The sequence below is a fragment of the Necator americanus genome, chromosome X (assembly GCF_031761385.1).
Source record: "Necator americanus strain Aroian chromosome X, whole genome shotgun sequence".
In the NCBI taxonomy this organism is placed as follows: domain Eukaryota; kingdom Metazoa; phylum Nematoda; class Chromadorea; order Rhabditida; family Ancylostomatidae; genus Necator; species Necator americanus.
Genome location: NC_087376.1, coordinates 31,135,852 through 31,157,449, shown reverse-complemented (window position 1 = coordinate 31,157,449; position 21,598 = coordinate 31,135,852). Strand labels below are relative to the sequence as shown.

At 38.7% G+C, this 21,598-nt stretch overlaps 3 protein-coding genes across 3 annotated transcripts; 1 reads left to right on the top strand and 2 right to left on the bottom strand.

Annotated features, from left to right (window-relative positions):
- Window positions 1-606: 606 nt before the first annotated feature.
- RB195_026038 (uncharacterized protein) lies at window positions 607-3,876 on the bottom strand (the record flags this gene model as incomplete). Its single annotated transcript, XM_013435847.2, has 5 exons — window positions 607-742; window positions 3,187-3,324; window positions 3,382-3,557; window positions 3,607-3,732; window positions 3,811-3,876. The coding sequence occupies 5 exons, from the start codon at window positions 3,874-3,876 to the stop codon at window positions 607-609; spliced, it is 642 nt and encodes a 213-aa protein (XP_013291301.1).
- Window positions 3,877-6,871: 2,995 nt separating this feature from the next.
- Window positions 6,872-8,469, top strand: RB195_026037 (uncharacterized protein; the record flags this gene model as incomplete). Its single annotated transcript, XM_013435846.2, has 7 exons — window positions 6,872-7,001; window positions 7,071-7,204; window positions 7,260-7,418; window positions 7,477-7,620; window positions 7,696-7,812; window positions 8,266-8,331; window positions 8,398-8,469. 7 exons carry the CDS (start codon window positions 6,872-6,874, stop codon window positions 8,467-8,469), a joined length of 822 nt encoding a protein of 273 aa, XP_013291300.2.
- Window positions 8,470-9,273: 804 nt separating this feature from the next.
- RB195_026036 (uncharacterized protein) lies at window positions 9,274-12,547 on the bottom strand (the record flags this gene model as incomplete). Its single annotated transcript, XM_013435845.1, has 5 exons — window positions 9,274-9,348; window positions 9,430-9,538; window positions 10,492-10,617; window positions 10,672-10,791; window positions 12,477-12,547. The coding sequence occupies 5 exons, from the start codon at window positions 12,545-12,547 to the stop codon at window positions 9,274-9,276; spliced, it is 501 nt and encodes a 166-aa protein (XP_013291299.1).
- Window positions 12,548-21,598: the final 9,051 nt, after the last annotated feature.

The window sequence follows — 21,598 nt, the reverse complement described above, 5'->3', positions numbered from 1 at the left end:
GTGAAGTGAATCCCCTGGACTAAACGCATTATTACGGCCCGTTCGGAACGACAGTAATGTTTTGTGCGTTCTGTCGCAACAGGATTGCTTACGGACCCCAGTGAATCCTGACATTTCTTGGACTTCACACAAAGGATTTTAAACAAGCAAAGATATTTCACTGTCAATTTCACGACAGACCTAAATTTCAAACAAAACACTCGCTTTATTAGCTACTTTAAAACACCACCGCTCGCTCTATAATAAATGAAAGAAGATCGAACAACGCAAAGAAGAGCCCCAATAGAACAAGATCATAATTAAACAAGCAATATCCTCAACTAGAAACAATCTAATTATAAAATAAAACCACGTGATCAGATACAACGTCGAAATACACATGTAAAAACGAATTGCGAATTGCACTTCACACCAAAACCGGCGATTTTAAGGGTCCAATTTTTTGAAGGAAAAAAGATAAAGTGGTTCAAATCGGAATCCAATTATCACTCCTTAGGGGGAATAATTCATTTGAAAACAATAAATAAATTACATCACTGCGAAGCGCGACAACGACAATGATTATTCTTGGAATTCAAAAAGCTGATCGAAGAACGAGTAATCCCATTAAATAGGAAGTTCCATAGCCTTGCGAGTTCTCACGACACGAGTAACGTACAGATAGAAGAAGTCCGCATAGAGAACAGTCTGAACAACTCCGGCGACCGTTGCGATTGGATCGAAGAACGACTCCGTATAGTACCTAAAAATTTGTGAAATTCAGAACTGCAGAAGCCACCTACTTCAAAATATCAGTTCACACCGAGGCAAGGGAAAAGAAACAAAGATAAGAGGCTTTTACGACGCAGTTTTTTCTGGGTCTTTACTTAACAACACTCTATAGACCTAAAAGGAGAAGCCAGCGTCAGACTCGTTCACTTTTTGTCACCCGACTAGCACCGCTCCTGATTTTTCATAGGCTCATAAATAATAAAGTGCCAGAAAACTTTAAAAAACTGCGTACGATATTTCTCGGTAGCATTGCAATGTTTAGGCTGGGAATATAAGATTTTTTTCAACTCAACTCAACTCTAGACTGTAATTTTTGAGAACAATCCGTGAATTTATTTCCTTCGCTATCTACGTATTATTCCATGGCCTTCCACTGTTAATCAACATTACACCAAATTACCATATGAAATAAAACTTTCAATCCTAGTCAGGAATGTTCATGCTGAACAACCTCACAAACTCGTTCATTGATACAAGACAAAAGAATACAAAATCAAAGCGAATAATAAACTATGCAGAGATAATCTGATCTTGACAGCGATATCTTGTATCGAAGGAAGAATTAATTTGTGGTGATTTTCCACGAACAAGGAATTCAGCTTAATGAGAGGTAAATATGACATTGTTCCACTGCTTCATTCACTATATTTTTGTATATGTTCCAACAGAATACTCAAAAATGTAAAAAAAGCAAAGAAATAAGAAACTAAAATAATTCTCTCCTGATTACTGCAATTTTTATGGAAGTTATGTTTTTTTTTAGTAAGACTCACTTTTCCAGAGAATTGAAAAAACGTGTCATAAGAGAAATACATGACCTCTCTACTAAGCTGAGTTGGGATCAATAAGACCGACGTATCTTGACTTGAATACTGCATGTCACTCGTCTCGAAGAGCGTAAATTTTGAAAATTGGAATCAAATGAACATACATGATGGCTGCTTCGAGAAAATAATTTTGGATAGGAAAAGAGATGCGCTTTCAAACAGCATTAAGAAGAAAGACATATTCAATTATGGTTCAGTGCACAAACGACAATGCACACAATTCCACAACAATGTGCTCCACAGCAACAATGAAAAATCTCGCGTACTCATGAACGAGACACAAACCTGCTCGGTTTATGTAAACTGCCATACATTCTAGCACGAATAGGACCTCGAGCCGAGAAAGAACAGAAACAAGTGGTCCTACCCAAAATTATTTTCTCGAAGCACCTGGGGACGAACATACCCATCGCTGTGAAGGGTGAAAAGCAGTCAAGATTAGGAAATATCTTAAATATTTTAGGTTGTTTATAAACGGCTACGTATTGTACGGTCACCATCTCTCGAGAACTATTCTACTTGCTGAACCAAACAGCAAGTATTGAAACGAATAGATAAATAATGTAACGTTAAAGTTCCAGGTTTTGCTGGCATTATACTACGTGAGCTTGAAGAAAAAGCTCCACATGTGAAATCAATCAAAAATCAGCCAATTATTTCCGTATACAGAGCGCAAACGGATACACTCGAAAAAAAAAACTCACTGCAAAATAATACGCAATATTATATTTAGCCGAAACAGTACTCATCTCTCATTAACAAGAGAGGAACATTTTTCAGTGCTGGTCTAAAAGTGCACAAAGCGGGATTTGACAAACTGTCAACAGTGTGAGTCTAAAAAAGAAGGGTATTTGCTCATATGTTGACTGTATTAGTGGAAACTAGCCAGCTCAAGAGGTACGGCGCCACAGTTATGCAAACTATAAAATGGAGTTTCATGGGTAAGCGAAGAACAGCAACAATTAAACAAAAAAGAAAAGAAATCAATCAGTCAGATTAAGTTGTTGCAAGTTGTAAAAATTGTGAGGAACAGACCAAATTGGTAACATGATAAGTCATTTCAAAAGTTCGGATACACAGACTGTTCTATTCTATACTGTAACTGTTCTATTTATGACAACCAATAAAAAAGGAACACCAATTTCATGAATACCCAACTGAACAATCGATTTTGAAGAGAAAGGTCACATGGAATTGGCACTAAGAACTTGTCAAAAATAATTTCACGAGTATTTAAAGAATAAAGGATAGGGTGTACCACGTTGATCAATCCCTGGGAATGCGCTTACCCGTACGACTTCAATTCGAAATCGTTTATGAGGTTTATGAGCTCGAGTAAAACCTACAAAATAACCTGCTAGCCAATGAATCAAGTCTGTGATTTTACCCTCCTAGCAATGTATCAATTTACGAACCCTGAAGGCATGAAAGTTTTGGTCGGTCCTAGGGCAGTTTCAAACTTTCGATCGCAGAGTCTCAACCGAAACTCTTACCGAATGCGCTACACCCACTTATTCGCGATTATTTATGTCTTTAAACAAAACAGTCCTGGAAAACAGTGAATGGAAAAGACAAAGTATGACAGTACCTGTAAATCCAGTTCAGAAGATACAAAGCACGATAAGATCCCAACGCGAATAGGTAGTGAGCAGTAATGGTTTCAGCAGATCCGGTAGCTTGCAGCATGAATAATTGTGGCATAATCGCTACGGCTTCCAGATATATACTACAACAAACAACAATTATCGTATTGGACTCATGAAAAAGTCGATTTAATAAAAACCTGAATGTCCACAAAATCTCCATTGTGGAGAATTCATGATTGATAAGAAGTGAAAGAAGAACACATGGTATAAGAAGTAATTCAACACGGAAGCTGTCCGATTCTTTTTCGTAGGTGGGACGGAATTTGACAAGCATAAGGTACAGTGTTCCATACGACGAAATTATGAAGAACACCTGAACGAAATGAGAGCATCTCGTACAAAAATATGTGTGAAAAAATTACCTTCATCACAGTATTATACGTAGAGATGAATGTCGTGAAAAGATCCAGGTATCTTGCGGTAAACACGATAGCGAAGAGTATCTGCGAACGAGCTGATATTCCCGATACCGAGCGTGTCTTCCACATCTGAACAGCATCTTAAGAATTTATTGAGATTTGAAAGGAAAATCAAAACACCCTCCCAGGTAATCACTTAAATCTTACTTTAACCAAAAGAATAAATATCGCAAGAAGATGCGACATATCCGCAGTGAGCCGGAAAATGTTCATGATTGACCCTTGTTTGAAAGGTGACAATCTAAAGTTCTGCGATTTAACGAATGTGTTTCAGAAATAAAAACGGAGCAAGACGAATTGCAGCTGAACAAGTAAAGAGTAGAAATCAATACAAACGACGGCAAATGAACAGATGAAGTCCCGTATTCCAAGAAAATACGAGAATTTTGAACAAAATCGTGACAAACAACCGCAATCACAGATAAAATAAGCATCAAGAACACTTCTAAGCGATGCTCGGTAAGAGTCTGCAGTGCATACAGAAACATAAGAAGCAATAACATAAGGAAACAACTTTACAGTTACGGATCTACAGGTGGTCGGTGAACTAGTACTTCGTCAGTAGCACAAATGCCAACACATTCAGTGCAATCGCAGCACAGCAACCAACAAGTTCCATGAAACACAGGCGCGCCGTTTCGGGACCAGCGTTTCTCTGAATTGAGAGCAGCCTGTGCTGGTACTATGGGTCGTCGCTTGTGTTACTTCGAAGTTCTGGATGGACAGATTGGATAAGATTCGCATGTGGATCTATATGTACAAGAGCCTAGGTGAAATGACGTCAATGAAATTGTGCAACACATATATTATCTGTTTGCAAATAACGAGCAAGTCTCTTCTCAAAAGGAGTTGTTGATTATTCGGGGGTTGAGTGGATGGTTGGTTAAAATAAAAAGTGATGGAGAGAGTTGCAACGAACCTTCAACACACCACTTTTTTCAGAGAAGAAAAAATCTCAGAGGAAACAGACGATATTTGCTAGTTGGTTTATCTACTGACAGACATTTCTCTCATCTAATCTGCAGTTACAGAAACGATGACACATCGGGGTTGTTGGTGAGAAATTCAATCTTATCTTGCTGGATATATCATATAGCTGAGAAACAGAGGTGACCTAGCCGACGCTACCGAGTTGTAATGCAAAGCACACATTACAATGCCGGCAGTATTTGACGGTTTCATGAACGTTTTATCGATCGATTCTATAGCTCGACCTCATTGAGCTCCGGCAGAGTGTAGATTCGTTGTATGGGCCGGGCCTCAGCATTGCAAGCGCTCCCCCCATATGTGGATTGTTTCGCTGTCACTCCGTTGCCTGACGCACTTCATGGATTGACTGCGTTTTTCGGCGCTCGTATTTGAATCACTTGAGACTAGCGCCAGTCTTTTGTTTGTGTTTATTGTCTGTATATAACGAATGAGCGGAACTTGTTACTTCGTCACACTTTTGTTCAACACAATCAATTCACGATCGCATGTCTCCTCCATTTATTTGCATTTAGTGAGTAACAGAATCCACAGCAGAGCCGTTTGCGCTAGAGTATTCCTACTCGAGTACCGTTGGCATCGATTTGAAACTCATCTAAGTGACAGGCTGTTCTTTCGTTCTATCTCCGTCCCTTCACTTCGATAACCTCAATTCCGTCGTCTTAGAACGGTGCCAGTTCGGGACATTAATAGTTAGATGTCGCCGTGCAGCCACGATCAGCGTCGCCTGGCAACGCACCATTTTCGAACGTTTCTCCTGTGGAGTGTAACCGATCAACTTTCTTATTACTGGTTGTGCTCGTCATTTCTCTCGTGCCGTCCTCTCTCCACTCTCTACACGCAGATCATTTTTATTTCTATTTCCATCAAATATTTATTTTTATTCTCACTAGAAATAAATTGAATCGATTCGTACCTCCCGCGTCAATCCTATCACCCAGCAATCTCCCATCAAATGATCGTCACTAACCAGTTCGCAAAGGAATTATAATTCAATCAAAAAGGGGAGTGGTCATTCTAGAATATTCGATAGTGCTACAGTAATTGCGTGGCTTACGATTCACAAAAACAATGTTTTCTACAGAACGAACATAGAGCACTCATACAGAAACACGTATGTATGTTTCATGTCTCGTGTTGTTCCGAATTCGTGCAAATTTCACTTGGAAGGCAGCCTCTTCAATCGATATTCTCAAAACGAATTCTTATATTATGATGAGTCTAATTTCTTCTGTCACTACACTCTTGTAGAAAACTCACTGATAGCCATAGAACACTTTACTGATTTTGATTTTATCTATTAGGTCGATACATGAGTTCTCTTCATTTCCTCAAGAAAAAGAATTTACGATATTTTAGAATATTCTTTCTTCTCTTTATATCGTAGATGTCGAGCGTTGTTTAATAAAAAAAAATACTAGCAATTTTTCCATTGGCAAACTATTTTTTTCGTGTCGAGATTCAGAAATTGGAGACGAGAAAGTGTGCGCTCGAAGACAATCTTTTCTTTACGATTTTCGTGTAGGTCTATAAGCAACTGCATCATATCTTTAGGAGAAGCACATGTAAATAAAATATAATACGAAAAAAAAAATCCAAAAACAAAACATCGATCTCTTGAACATGTTAAAATTTAAGAAAACATCATTATGTATAGCTTATATGTGGAACTACTGTTACATCCATTCTTATTTATTACTTATTGACTTAAACCTTATTTTTTAATAATCGGAAGAAAATATTTTTCGGTAGTTTTTTTCCTTACAAAAAATCCAAAAATTCCATTCAAAAACCCAAAATTCACACCCTGTGGTCGGTATCAACTTGCCGTTAAGCTGCTACCAAAGTCTTTTGCGCTTTTTTTTCTACTAAAAAGTCGAGAAAGTTTGAAAGTAACTGGAAACTGTAATTCGTTCCACTTCAACTATACGAATCTTCTTTCACACCGTCCTACTACTATACGAATTCGCACTTTAATTTTGCGAGGAAAGCAATCTGAATAATATTGTGAATTCCATGCGAAAGTGCATCTCTTGTTCTGATGTGTGCTGTCTCCGCATTTTAAACCATCTCTGTGCATTTTCATCCAGAATAATCGAGATCAACGGCTCCGAGCGCAGATGGTTTTTTTTTTCGTTTACGTTCTGAATACAGTAGTCTTCTGTCCATTTACTTTTCAACTTTTTACGAGTTTTTTTTTCCGAGTTTGCTTTTTTTTTAGATGAGTTATTCGCATGCGATTGTAGTTGGAGTTCCAAACAGTTTGAAATTCCCAAATAAGAAATCCACCCTGGATGCGGATGCGTTGAGAAAACAAAGTGAAGGACTTATCGAGACATTACGTGAAGCTGGTAGGATGCTCGGCTTTCACTCACCCTCATGCCAGTACTCATTAATTTAGGTATTTCGTTGTATTGTAGGTGTTGTTGTCAGTGAATACTGTCCAGAAAATGGCTCTTCGGTCTCGAGTCTACTAGTTGGCGATGCCGCAATTGCTATACATGGAACCATTCTGATGTGTCGACCTAAAAAACCAGGAATACCACCCAGTGAGGTGAGTCGTCATTTTTCTTTGGATTGACTCTGCAGACAAATGCCATAATTTTCAGTTGCGACGTATTCTCCCAAAATGGTGTCGAACTATTGAAGAATGCCCTGAGACTATAGATGGAAAATCAGTGGTTCTTGAGGGAGGAGATGTATTCTTTACTGGAAAAGAGATTTTCGTTGGCATCCGCAAAAACGGAACAAATTTCGAAGGAGTTAAAGTATCTTTCACAAGTTTTCTTGTAGGTTGCTATAAACCTTGAAATAGTATATTTTTAGGTTGTTGCTCGAGTATTTTGTGACCACGCTGTTATACCTATACATATGTCAGACAAGGCCCAAAGCCTGAAGTATTATGTCTCTCTAGTTGCTCCTGGTATACTTGCAATAGGAACTAGTAAAGAAGCTCAGAATATCCTCAAGGTCAGGCTCAGCTTTTCCAGCGATGTTTCGTTTACAGTCGACGCTGACACTGATCCAAATTCACAGTATTTTTAGGTGCTGGAAGCCGAGGCCATGTTGCGATACAGAATTATCTCAGTTGACGACGATGACGGTGTCAACTGCATGCTGGTGAACAATCGACTTATTTTCGTGCAAAACAGAGCGGCAGCAGTAAGTCTCATGCTTAGTGTCTTGAGTCCACTTCTCTGATAGACGGACGCATCACAACAAGTGAAGTGGCGGTCTTTTTGTGAAGAGCTCGTGCAGAGAACCCAAGAAATTTTGAGACGAACAACGTTTTGAGAGGATGTTCTGTTTTGTGTTTCTGGTGAATTCCATTGGTCTCTTCAAATACTCCATTTGGAGATCTTCCACAAAATTTTGGATAATTTCTAAGACGACCCGAACTCTAATCCACCTACTTTTGCATGGGGTATATTCATGCTGATTTAAAAAATAGACTCAGTATTTTTTAGTTTTATTTCCTTGTAGTTACTTTCTGATGCGATAGTACCTGTACGTAGGACTACCCTACTACTTTCCTTAATATGCTGAAGCTCTACTATAGCTTATACTATCAATTATCCCTAATGCCAGCCTAATGACTGAGTACGTACGTTACAGAAGTTCACCGCACTCCAATCGAATGGACTTGAATTATGGACTGTTGATGTTTCCGATTTGCTCAAGGTTTCTCTGTCTCAGATACTAAAGAAAACTTTAACAATTTATTTTCAACATTTTTTTCCATTATAGGCTGGGGCGCCCCTAGCACGCCACTGTCTTCTCATCCGAGAAATGAAATCACCCAAGGATTTCTTCTCCTGAGACCTGTTTCCAAACAGTGAAGCTGCAGATTTAAAGCAGGAAGTTGATTGCGAAACTGCCTACCTCACTAAGTGCATAATAAAATCCCGACAAATTAGAAATTTGTCCCTAACGCTTACTTCTTTTCTTGTATATTACAAAACTGCCAAAGCAGACAGCAATATGTTAACAGACCGCTGATTAGCACTAGTCAAAAAGAGACTTCTTTGCTATGAATTCAAAGACTTTTCGACGGCTTCAAAGCTGCAAGCAAATCCCATTCTTTAAAACCGGATAACCAAGCTCTTGTAGCACATCACAGTAAACCTGACGTAGAAGTTGTTCAGATGTGAAATGTAGAGGATACTCTAAAGTACTGAGAGCAGCAGAAAAAATGTAAGGTTGATCGAGAATCTATGAATTCATAGGATCGTAGAAACCTAGTGGAATCATGCATGGAAGAGAATGATTCTACCATCACAAGGTCGAAACTATGTATAGTTAGTTTGCAATAAATATTATTCAGCGTACAACAATGCCTCTTCTTAACAAAAATACAATGGATTGCATGAAAATCACGCCAATATATTATGAGTGGACGAAGAGTGATCAGAAAAGTGAACAAAAAACAACTCTAGTCGCCAAAGCGGCAAATGCGAGGCATTAAAAGAAGTCAACGATGTCACCGAACCATTTCGTCATTATATATAACGAAATGGACACCTGTATGGTACCGTATTTATAAATAAATAAAGAGACAGCTGGGGAACGCAAAGAAATGGGAGAACATGCATGAGAGAACATCACCACATATACTTCCTTGACCTATGAAACTGATGGTTGATTTACTTGAGGACTCCATGCCGGATCTCCGGCTGCCATCATTGTTCCGCGATCTGCCTAAATATAGCAACAACCGACTTTCGCTCACTATTTCAAAACAATTGAAATAAAAATAGTAGTGGGTCGCAAACCACCAACTTTTTTGCCAAGCGCCATAAATCCATAGATCGTTCCACAAGCGAAGATCATACCAGACCCAAGAAAGGTATTCAGTTCGAGACACATAATAATAGGTGTAATGCCCATCCTAAACAAAACTGTTTGTTACTGATTATTTCGGTGCTTGAAAGTTCGCCTTGGCAGTTGGTTCGAGGAAAGGGGAATAATTGACTCTGTAATTGGAAAAATTGGCTCGCAAGACTGTAGCTTATAGTAATTGCAAATTCCGAACGTCTAGAATAAGACAATACAGAGATGTGTAAGTGTGACAGCTGAAAACCACGAATAAGATACTTTTTTGTTTCCCCTACATCTCCGATAGAGCGAGCACTGCCATTAGGCTGTGTCTCAACAAATTTGAAGCTTCAATTGTGCTTTTGCGGGACCATCTGTACAACATCAGAATGTGTTATTCCCCCCAGCCAGTCCAGTACATTGAGATTCGACAAAATCTACATCATCTCTTCGACGCGCGCCACAGGAACCATTACCTTTAGGCGACCATAGGACATAAAAGTGCGATGAAGCCAGGGCTAAAGACTTGACTCATGAATCTAAAACGCTGGCTAGAATCGCTGGAAGCATTTTGGATCCATGTCAAAATTCCTAAGATGAACCACAAGGAAGAATCATTCGCCTTTGGGGTCAATCGCCCAGATTAAATTGTGGATCGAGTCCACCATTTCAGGTCCAGAAGAAGATGATTTGCCGCGACGTCAGTCAATAAAATCAACTGTAGTTGGATCAAAACTACCTTGAACTCAGTACAGTCTCATCGCTGCGATTCGATTAAAGCTAGCGCTGATCACACCTCTTTATGCTTCTGATCTGACTGAAACAACCCCCTCAACAGCTCATGAGAAATCAATACAAATGCAAAACCGATATTCAGGAGATTGCCTACGCTGCACAAGCTCAAGTTAGTTGCTGAAATCATTTTTTTTATAGAAAGACAATATCTGAGGGATTTTCAGTACATGAATAAAGAAAGAAGTGTATAACATTAACAGGAAATTTGAGAGATTTAAACAGAACACTTACGCTCCGTACAGGGCCGCTTTATGCCAGTGTTTTCGAGACTCGCTGAACTGTGCAAGTTTTTCGATGAAATCTATGAACATACAACAAAAAGGAGCTTCCAGCGCAATAATCAGAAAACCAAATACCCTTAAAAAGTGTCTTTAATGAAATATTACAGAAAAAAAGAAAGAATGAACTTACATTTGCAGCAAAACAGCTATGATACACGTGGCTGAAAGCGAAAACAAACCAAGTGCTCCAAAAAATATCGCCAAGAATCCACCGATAATTCCAACACCCTTAGCAAGAAATCGAACCCACCTAAAAGAAAAAAATATTTCCAGAGTTAATGAAATGCTAACGAAAGTCACAAGAATAAATGAAATAATTGAAGAATACGTGGTTGATCGAAAATGAACCAAAATATGTACTGAACGACGTTGTTTTGGGTGCTGAGAGCGAAGAACATAACTTTATTGCTAATAGGTCTAGAAATGGCGAAAAAAAAGACAAGAAGTTACAGGATATTTAACAAATGAGATTATAGTGTTCACCCCACGCGTAACTCTGGTGCTATGATCGTATTAAAGCTCTCTTCAAGTTGTGCTGGTGATTTATACAATCCATTGAAGAATTAAGAGTGCAGTAAGAGGCCGATCAAACCCCGCGCGTGATCTCGGCGTATGCCCACATCAATGCCCGTGTTAAAATAAGAAAACTGGCTACAAATCTAACAATACAGCAATGAAAACTGACCCAGACAATCTAAATTTAATCAATGACAAGTTTAAAAGCTACCTTTAATTCAGGATTAGCACTAGAACTCATATACATTCAAAAAAGAGGACACATGATCCTAGCTTTATTTCTTTTTTATCCATAAACTTCTGCAACCCGCATTCTTTAATTTGTTCGCATGGACCACTTTGTGTTTCGTGTAACTGCTTCAAAGTATGCTTGGAAAACCAATATTGTCATTAGATATCCTTAAGAAGATCCTAGAAGAGATTTTTAGTTTCAATTTAGAATCTTATCGCAAGATGCAATCCTGTTAGTGAGAAACACTGTAGCTAATAAAAATTTCAAAGCATCTGGAGTCCAGTAGGTAATATTGCTATTATAAAGATATACGAGAGACAGGTGTAAGACTATGAACCGCTTCACAACTGCACGACAAAAACACCTTTCCCCTCAGAAAAAAGCCACATTAGATCATTATTATCAAGGATTTATATAACTGCAAATTCCAACTGTTTTTCTGCAAGTGGTACTTTTGCAATGAATAGTTTTCAGGGAAGACGTGGAAAATCTGGAAATTACGTGACACTGACACAAACGATCCGACGGAAAAAGGCTACTGCATTCTATCTGGACACGCTTCAAGCAACCAATTTCTATAATAAATAGTCGCCTAATTAAAGACACCACGAATCTCATGCGATGAAGGAATCCGCGGGAAAATCTGGAGTTAGGGTTGTAGATTGCGGGATCAAGAGTGGTTCCGCTCATCTTTCCCTGATCGTCGTGAGAAACGGCGTAAAAGACAACGTTTTTTTTATGACGATTTCAGTTGCAACGCGCCTCATCCAACTGCGATCGGTCGAGGATCAGTGATATCTTCCCACCAGCCTATTCAAGGAAAACCAATGAATGCTAAGAGGACGAGAATCTGTGGATAGAGGAGCGTTTTAAAGGACATCGTAATGACCAAAGTGTTTTCATGCCGTTTCTTATGACGATCAAGGAGAGATGAGCGTAACCATCTCGGATTCCGCGATCTACAGCCCCATCTCCACCCTTTCCCGCGGATTCCCTCACCAGAGCTCAGATTCGTGATATGCTGCCTTTAAAATATCTAAATACAATGGCAGAAAAGTAAAGAAAAGATCCGAAACCAAACTAAAATATGTACTAAATTTTCTTAATTGGGGGAGTTTGAATAGTGTTACTGAACACTGATTTGTGAAACAAATAAATAAATAAATCAATAGAGGTTAAACACTGACCATGGAAAGCTTGCATTTGGGTCATGCTCTGCTTGCATTTGCGTTGACACTCCAGATGCGGCCGCCCCCATGACTGCTCTGGAATCGGAACAAAAACTAAGTGCACTCAAAAATAATTTCTAACTACTGTCTGCGAGATGAAAGAGACACTGGATCCTCGAAAAACCCCACGAGATTCTCCGGATATCAAGAAATCCTCGAATACGTAAGTCAATCTGATGTACTACTGTGAATTACCTCCAAATTTCACTGTAGTTAAATATTAGAAAGAGCGGGTTCCAAAGCAAATATCTAACGAAATACTTGAAGCTGCTATCTAACTAGGTTCATTTCAGCGCGTACTTTCATTTCCAATGTTAAACCTAAGCAGAGAGCTTCTAAAAACACTTAGCATCGATGTGGTATCTCAGAGTATCCTTATCTTTACTCCTGAATACCCTGAGACCGAGTGCAAATAAGTACAGCGTTTAAGCACTATTCTCTCAGAAGGATTATAACCAGAGACAAGTGAGAAAATGCGGAACATCATAATCCAGACGAGAGCAAGTAAACACTGAAGAAAATACAACAAACATACAGCTCGAATGGCACAAACGTGGAACATGAATCGATCGATATCGTGTGCAATGGATGGCTATCTCAATCTGATAAAAGCCTATTGACATGCGGAGTGACACCTACTGTCGAACAAAGAAAAAAATAGCAAATAATTAAGGTAAAAAAAACGTAGAATGTGTCAAGACTAATGTAGTGGCAGGAAGCATAGAAAATATTAAACATTTGAATATTTTAGTAATTAGAAGAATAGTGTATACACTTAAAATAGTGAAAAGTCCTATGTGGAGGTAGTATCCAAAAGTATATTACATTAAATACTGCACAAGAGAGGCTTCTCCTCGATAGTAGGCATTTTTTCACAAATTTTTCAGAAGTAACTAAGCGTCCAACGTACAACACATAAACAGAAAGTAGAAGAAGGGAACTTATTGCGAAATCAGCTAGATTTGGAGAAAGTTTTGAACAAAGCACTGTCAAAGAAAAAAGAAAGAAAAAGAAACGAAAAGAAGTAAAATTAAGAAGTATGAAGTCGCTCTAATCTATTGGGCCAATCGAAAAAAAGTGCTGCCAACCATCTCGGTGAGCGTATCTCATTTTTTTTTTGTCATAGATCGAAATAACCAGATATAATGAGGAATCGAAATCGCAATCGCCACGCTCGGTACAAAAATCAAAACAGATTCAGCGCACTATCGTCGTGACTGAATCTTCTCAAATATAAGAAATGAACATTAATTTGACGATAAACACAAAATATCCCAATATCACGTCTAACGTAACGGTAATGTATTTCATGGAATACAATGCACTTTATATTATTAACGAGACAGCCCCATAACCAGAAACGTTCATAATTCATAGAAAATTAAAACGAAAATCGCCCCGAGAACTTCATTCGTCATAAAAATAGGAGGAGAAAATCCGAGTAACAACATTTGGCAAGTGGAAGGGACAACACTTGGAACAGAGAAGCCGGATTGTTATTAGTTCTGCATCCACACCAATTCTCGATGACGTTTCTCAAAATGCCTGTTTTTTCTCAATTTCAACAATTTTTCGACAGCTACTCGAAGGATTTTTTTTCGTGATCGTCTCTAGCAACAATCCGAAACAAAACAATCCATCCAATTTAATATTTTATTTTTTGGAAGAAAAAAAGAGGGATGCGGAAAGAAGAAGCAAACGATATAGGATTATGAGGAACAGCATTCCACAATCTCTTAAGCGTCAACACAGCATTTAAATGTACTAGCAGATACTTTGACACCAAACTGAAACAGCGATGGAAACTTGAGGATTTGAATGGAGGAATGTGAAACAAGCAAGGCAAGCACTCAGCAAAACGCCCTGAGGGAGCGATCGATAAGGTGAAAGCAGGATGATTCGGCCGCACTAATATAGGAAAAGTGCACCTACCTTAAATGGTCACAATAAGGAACGCTATTCAGAACTGTATTGGATCAGAATCTTCTTCGGGATTTCAGATATTCTGTATAGGTAAAACACGCAATCAATAAAGTATGATGGTCTATTGTCGCCCGACCAACCGGACAAACATAACCCTAGCAAGAAATGAGCAAACTAGATTTATCCAACTGTCAACGGGAACAAACAACAAACCCAATATCCGGACTTTTTTTGGCAAAAATAACTTGCTGAATGAGTTGTAAAAGAGGATAGCACAAGACGGGCCTACTAATGTACTAAAATTACAAGATGTCGACTCTAACAAGTACATTTGCACAAATCCTGTACCTATTCTTGTGGAATAATTCAAGTATCAGAGGAAATACACAGTGATAATAGTCCCATCATGTCACACGCAGGTTTCTGGAAACAATGATTAGGCTGGAAGAGATGAAAAAAAAAGATGAAAGGAACCTTCTACATCAACCTTAAGAAAAACAACTAATTCAAACTGAAATCCACATCACAATAAATGCGGAGTCGAAGTGATAAAATGACTCAGATCAGATTGCAGCAGGAAATAGATGACAGCATCCTGACGTGGAATGGTTACGCGACGGCTGCCCTGCCAGGGTCACCCAATGACTTTCATTTGGGCGCTGCAGTAGGTCAAAGGCAGTTGATCGGCAACGCTACTCCTCCAGAGAACTTCTGGATAACCTGCTAGTACAGCGTACACGAGGGCAGTATCCGCCCGTAAAAGCAAAAGTGCCTACAAATTCAGACAAAGGAACAGGTAATAAAGTTACTTTTAAAAAAGGCATACCCGAGGTAACCTCTGCTAGAAATGATATTTGGGACATACTAGATTTTTTTTTCTGTTTATGAACCAGCGTTACACCATTTGAAGGAAAATACAACTCATTTTCTCGATCCATCGTTTTAGTGACGAGTTGCTAAAGTGTTGACGACTGCAGGATCCTTTAGGAAGCCAGTACTACGCTTTCTTTGTTCCTCTGTTCTTTCCTCTTAGGATCTTATCTTCTTAGTTAGTGGGAGTATTCGTAAATGTTCCAGAACTACTAGAACTTTTTCAGCAGACGGATTCGCTGGGCGAAAAATGTTCTTAATGTTCATGGGTGGACATAACTGAGAGAAATCCAGGAACTCCCTTGCGCCTTCCATGCAAAAATCTCGTCATGAGCTAGATCATACATTTTTATTGTACTCGTAATTACAGTACATCAAACTCACACAACCAGCAATGGTTGCCTTATCCAAACGCTCAAATCATACTGAGAGTGGACATTTCAAGTGTAAAGGGGTTGGACAAAGAAAAATCTTCAAAAATCCTGATAAATGTAAGTTCAACCCATCCTGTAACTCTCAAAAAAGCAATTGTTCGAACAACACCAGAAAAGCTCAAAAAATGAAGTTTGAAGTCTCTATAAGAGATAGAGAGCTGGAGAAGTCACAGAAACCAGCCACGTGCAGGATTGAGACGTCACACTCAGTCTCGAACTATGAATAGAAGTACTTCATGTAATGATAGAATCCGCCTCCATCTCTTTTTTATCTCCTACTGCACAGCTACCGTAACATTATCCAGATCTGTTGCTTAAATTCGACTATCAACAAGTTATTATCTAGATCTTCATCATATTAAGAGACTATCATGTGAACACAGTTACAGGATAATGTGTTGGTGAACATCCTCCACGAATGTAACAAATGATAGTAGGTTTGCCTCCAGGAGAAGCAGTGCAAGCCCGGGAGCACTCCGTCGACTATGCGTTGAGACTGGAGACAGGGCTGGGATTAGAGTAACTTGTCACATAAAGTGCATAGCGTGCAATCCTACTTAAAGCAAAGCAAAAACTGGAGAAACGTTAAGCGTCCGTGTGAAGGAACATTCGAAATTGATTTGGCAAAAGACGTGGAAGTTCGATGACACAATTTCGACGACGCAAGCAAGAGAAGCATAATGCAAAAAAGAAAACAATCCTTGCTTATGGGGAGAAATTTGCTTGGAATACATTAAAACCATCCTGAATTTCCATTGGGAGTTCATCTATGAGTAACAAGAACGAGTGAATATCAATTACAAATAGCTATGCCGCTTTTACCCCCTTGTGAAGACCAATTTTTTATTTATGGAACTCTCCGAGAAGTTTCGAAACTTCCTCGAACATTCATGAGTACTGAAAAAGGTGAAACCCTAAGGGATTGTCCTATGCTCCTCGCAACGACATGAGTTATGAGGTAGTCCCACACTCAATTCCTCACCACTATCCGTATTCCACTACCTAAAAATGCTGTACAGCGTTTAGATCTCATTCGCCTTGAGTGACAATTCGACAACATGGTGGTCCACTTGCTCCTCGCTGGTCAGACTGGTTGGTTCGTTTTTTTTACCGGAGAGCTTTTCCGTTTTTTTTTTACTCAAGGAATATTAAAGACAGGCAAAGGAAAACGAGGAGGTTGATGAGATATGCAGAATGAGGCATAAATAAATATCTCGAACCATTTTCATGATTTTGCCAACGACGAAAACTCGAAATTAAAGCGCGTACGTCTCACGAAAACAATCTCGTTGGCGGAACAACATAAAATTAATCTCCAAGAACTCCCTTGTTGAAACCTCAGCATTGTGAACTGGACATATGTTTTCTTGTTTTGCCAACGAGGTTTTTTGTGAAACGTTATTTATGGCCTGACGTTTCGACAACCTCGACTTTGTCAAAGGACTGAAAATGATTCCAGGTATTTGATGTTATGCATACTCCATCAAACTCCTCTTTCCTTACCGAACCTCGGTATCGTTATAAAAGGATAGTGGACAGTGTGAGGATCTTATTCGTCTTCGATGACAATCTGTAAGAACGGTGTGGTTCACTAGCCCCGCTAGTCATTGAGACGTTCAGTTCGTTTTCCGGTTAGGAGTTTTTGCATAGTAATCTTAGAACGATATCCAGGCTTGGCAAGGAGAGAGGAAGAGTTTGATGAAATATGTACAGCATCAAAAACCTCGAACTATTTTCAGGCCTTTGATAAAGACGAGACTTTAGAAAAGACTGGCCACAAATAAAGTTTCACCAAAACATCGTTGATAAAAGAAGAAAACACAAGTTCATAAACATAAAATTAAATACTAACATATTTTCGACTTCACATTAAGGTGGACGTCGAGGAATGAAACATGAAAAGTTTATGTCGATTAACTCCTACATATCTACAGCGGAGGTGAGTTCAGTGGGACGAGATCGCACGGTTCCGTACAGTCGGGGATGACGCAAGACCACCGCCAGCCTTAACTTGTCAATAGAAACCGTTTGGATCCAAAAGAAATCGGAGATTTGACCGAATGGACCGTATCTCACCATTAATTAAATCCACCATTTGGTCACTACATAACAATGCTGTCTTGCAGTGCCTGCACCATCGTTTGAGGATATAGACACTCCCTCCCTCATGCCTTCCTCACAACGTATAGGAACGTTTCCACGGCGTCCCCGGCATCCAGACGCCTTCTCAAACTACTGTGTCACTGTTTGGCACTTATCATCACTCACAGATTACCAGGGAAATTTCCCCGATTACCAGAATTGGACAAGCGTTGTTGACCCCTATATTTCTTCCAAGTTTTTCACAAACAAGGCAGACCCATCATTTTTTTCCTTGTCATGGCTATAATTATTCGTTTCTTCAGTGCTGGTCAGTTTTATAACAGAGGATTCTGCATAACTGAAGTGCTGGATTAGAGGAGTTTAAAACAAGCTCAATATCGAGCATATTAGGGCTATTTGAATTGAAAGAGAACAATAAATTGGAAAAATGTTTTAGAATGTGTAAATAAAGAAAAAAACCATTGCTGTGTGCATGTTTCGTGGAATGACGACGAACCACGCACACACTGGGGCAAGGAAGGCAAATTACATTTTAAAAAGAGCAGAAAAAGCGGGACGAATTCCACTCGTTCGTCAAACGAAAACTTCAAGGAATTAACGGCAAACGGAACTAAGAAACACAGTAAATCTCGTTAACCACATTAGCTTAATTCCCTCCGCAAAACTGAGGAGACGAATGGACTGATAAATGTGATATCCTAACTTTACACACTCTTATGCAATGAAGATAAATGCTGTTGGAGGATATGGTGCGCCCTCTACACAGAAGGAGTGCTCCAGTATCGATTCTTGCCTGCCCTCTCTCCCTCCTGAGGGACCACCAGCGAAGAGTGCATGCGCTTTCACCTAACCCTTCACTTCGGGGATGCTTCCAGCTAGGGGAAAGTTGAGTAGAGTCGCCAACATGGGAAAGCAATGCATCCGGGACCGAGATGAGGATGACAGGAGGAGAAATGAGTAGTTAGGAGAGAAACAAACAAACAGACGAAAACACTCCGCGTAACCTTCTACTGCATTATGTGAGTTTGCGAACGAATTCGCGGTCTCTGCAATCCCACCAACGAGATCTCAGAGCCACAGTCAATCCTGTACAGAATTTAAGTGAATAAACAAAATTCCGGCCTATAACTTACTTTAGTAGATGTATTCCTCAAATCCACTTCAAATACCCTAATAAATTTATATTGATTTATACAGATTGGAATTCCCTATTCAGACATTGTTCATATAAGAGAGATCATTACATCAAATCCGTAAAAATGTAGACATTATTAATTATAAAATACAAATACTAATCGTAGATAACATGTTGAAGTTGGATATATTCCAGACAAAGGCAGTAAATCGGAAATGAACCCGATTTACTGCATAAAGTATTTCCGCAACTTATAGACAGAAATGCAACACACACAAACAAACAAACACACAAACACATCCACACATACAGACTAAGTCCATTATTATACAGTATGATGCATTTTTGTGTTAAAGATTTTACATGGATGACCCGTTAGTCATACATAACAAAACAAACAATACTATTATATATATATATATATATATATCCAGTAAAATTCTTAAAAATCTCCTGTGCTTGGGAACCAATCCTGAATCAAAGTAGTTGTAAAAAATTTGATATTTATATTTAAAACTGTCTTTCAACTGGTACTTACAAAAAACCCATCATTTTTGTCACTCTTTTGACGTTTCTGAACTCCTCCACTGACACCTTTATTTTCACAAAGGGACCTATGATTTACCAGGAAGATACGAAGATAGGGGACACAGGGAATTCACGGATTAGACGGCACTGGTTTAAATCTTACCAAGTTTTCAAGTTACTTCTAGGGAAAAATACGAAATCGTTACAATAAAATCATTTAAATATTCGAAATATACTTTTCTGCTCCACAATTTATTCTCAAAGATAGTTTTATCAAACGTAAACTCTGTTTATTTTAATCACAAATCGAAATTTTTCTTCCAGAGTTTGTTTTGAATATACACAAATTAGTAGTGTATTTGCTGAATATTTTATAACAGCGCGAGTCACCGGCTTCGCCAACTTCTTTCGCTGGCACCACTATTTTCAAACACAAATTCTATTCTGAAAATTTCTGAAGAAACATGTGCGCGCAGAAAATACTCAATTATTAAGTCAATAAAGTGTTTTTCTATAGGTTATTTTGGAAGTTTACAGATTATTTTATTTATTTATTTATTGAAAACACCTGTACATGTGCCATAAAAAAAACAAAACAAAAACAAGATATAAGAGAGCTCTCTAGAATTTCGCCTGAATTTTACATAACAAAACTGGCCCTTGAAAGCATGAGGGGTGGTGGATTGGCAGGTCCTGGAAAGCATCCTGGAAAGCACGAAAATCCCTTGGCATATGTAAAAATTCCGACCAGCGCATATAAAAAAAACATCAGTCGTCATATATCCTCCGTCCACATGAAAAAATAGGTAAATATCAATAATTTTTAAGATCGCCTAAAGGTATTTTCTATGACATACCAATTTATATTCTTATTCTTCATTCTGTATATCTCCACCACTAAGAACACTGAAAGGGTTATATTTCTGAGCGTTTCAGTATTCTTAATGATTTCAATATTATTTTATTTTTAGTCTTACATTTGATTTTTCATCTAGAATCGCTGGATATAGGCTCGACTACATAATTCGGCACAGGTGGCTTTGACCAAGACTAATCGTTTCACGTAATTGTACCAAAATTTATAGTACTTATTTTTATTTGTTTTATTTACATGAACATATCTTTTATTTTAATATGAAATGAAAAATTGATGTGGTATGAAATGTTATAGAGCCTACTTTGCCATTCTAGTGTAATGGACTCGCACTACTCATTTCCAGGAAGAATTTTTTCTGCGCAGTGACGTTCCAAGACGTGGCGTTACAAAGCAAAAACAAAAATCACAAGTCCTGGCGAATTTCCACAGTGGACCACAGCAAAATTAGATGAGATCAATAAACTCGACTTGACGAATATTAACGTATTAATATTGTAGTCGGCGCTGGATGTGTTCAGCTGGATGGGCGCGACGCGTCTGGAACGCTTCCTTCATCCGGATACACGCCACAGGAGCGGTTGTGCCTGCTCCTCGCCTGAGCGCATTCGACGTCGACTACATACGGATTGTTGGTTTTTTCCCAAATATACTTTCTTGTATGCCGGTATTTCATTCCTACTGGTTACTCCTTCGCTCTACTTTACAGAATGAAGCGATCATTCTATTTACTGACCATTTTCTACTCACATTTGATCAAATTCATCAACTGTATACATGTATGCATATTTTCGTCATTTCTGGATGTTCATTCCACACTAATATTTACTCAATATACCACATGTAGGTGAATTACAACAAAAGTCTGCTTATATACGTCAATGTCATAATTATAACGCCCCATATCATGGTGCTAAGGTAGTTGGGATGTGGCCACACAACTGCGATTTTATTTCTGGAAGTAAATAACTAAATCAGTCGCGGCTCCAAAGCTTAAGGATTAGTCTTAGACGATCTAAGACATGTAGGTTAAAACTTCTAAGAGAAAAAGCAGGATAGAGCTTCCAGAAATAAGAGCGCACTTGAATGCCCCCACTCCCTCAACCTCAACTACCTTAGCACCCATATCACTAACATAAAGTAACAGTCAGCTCCAAACCTATCATTACACTATCCAGTTGCATTCCTAATCCCTTGCAAACTCAATCTCTTG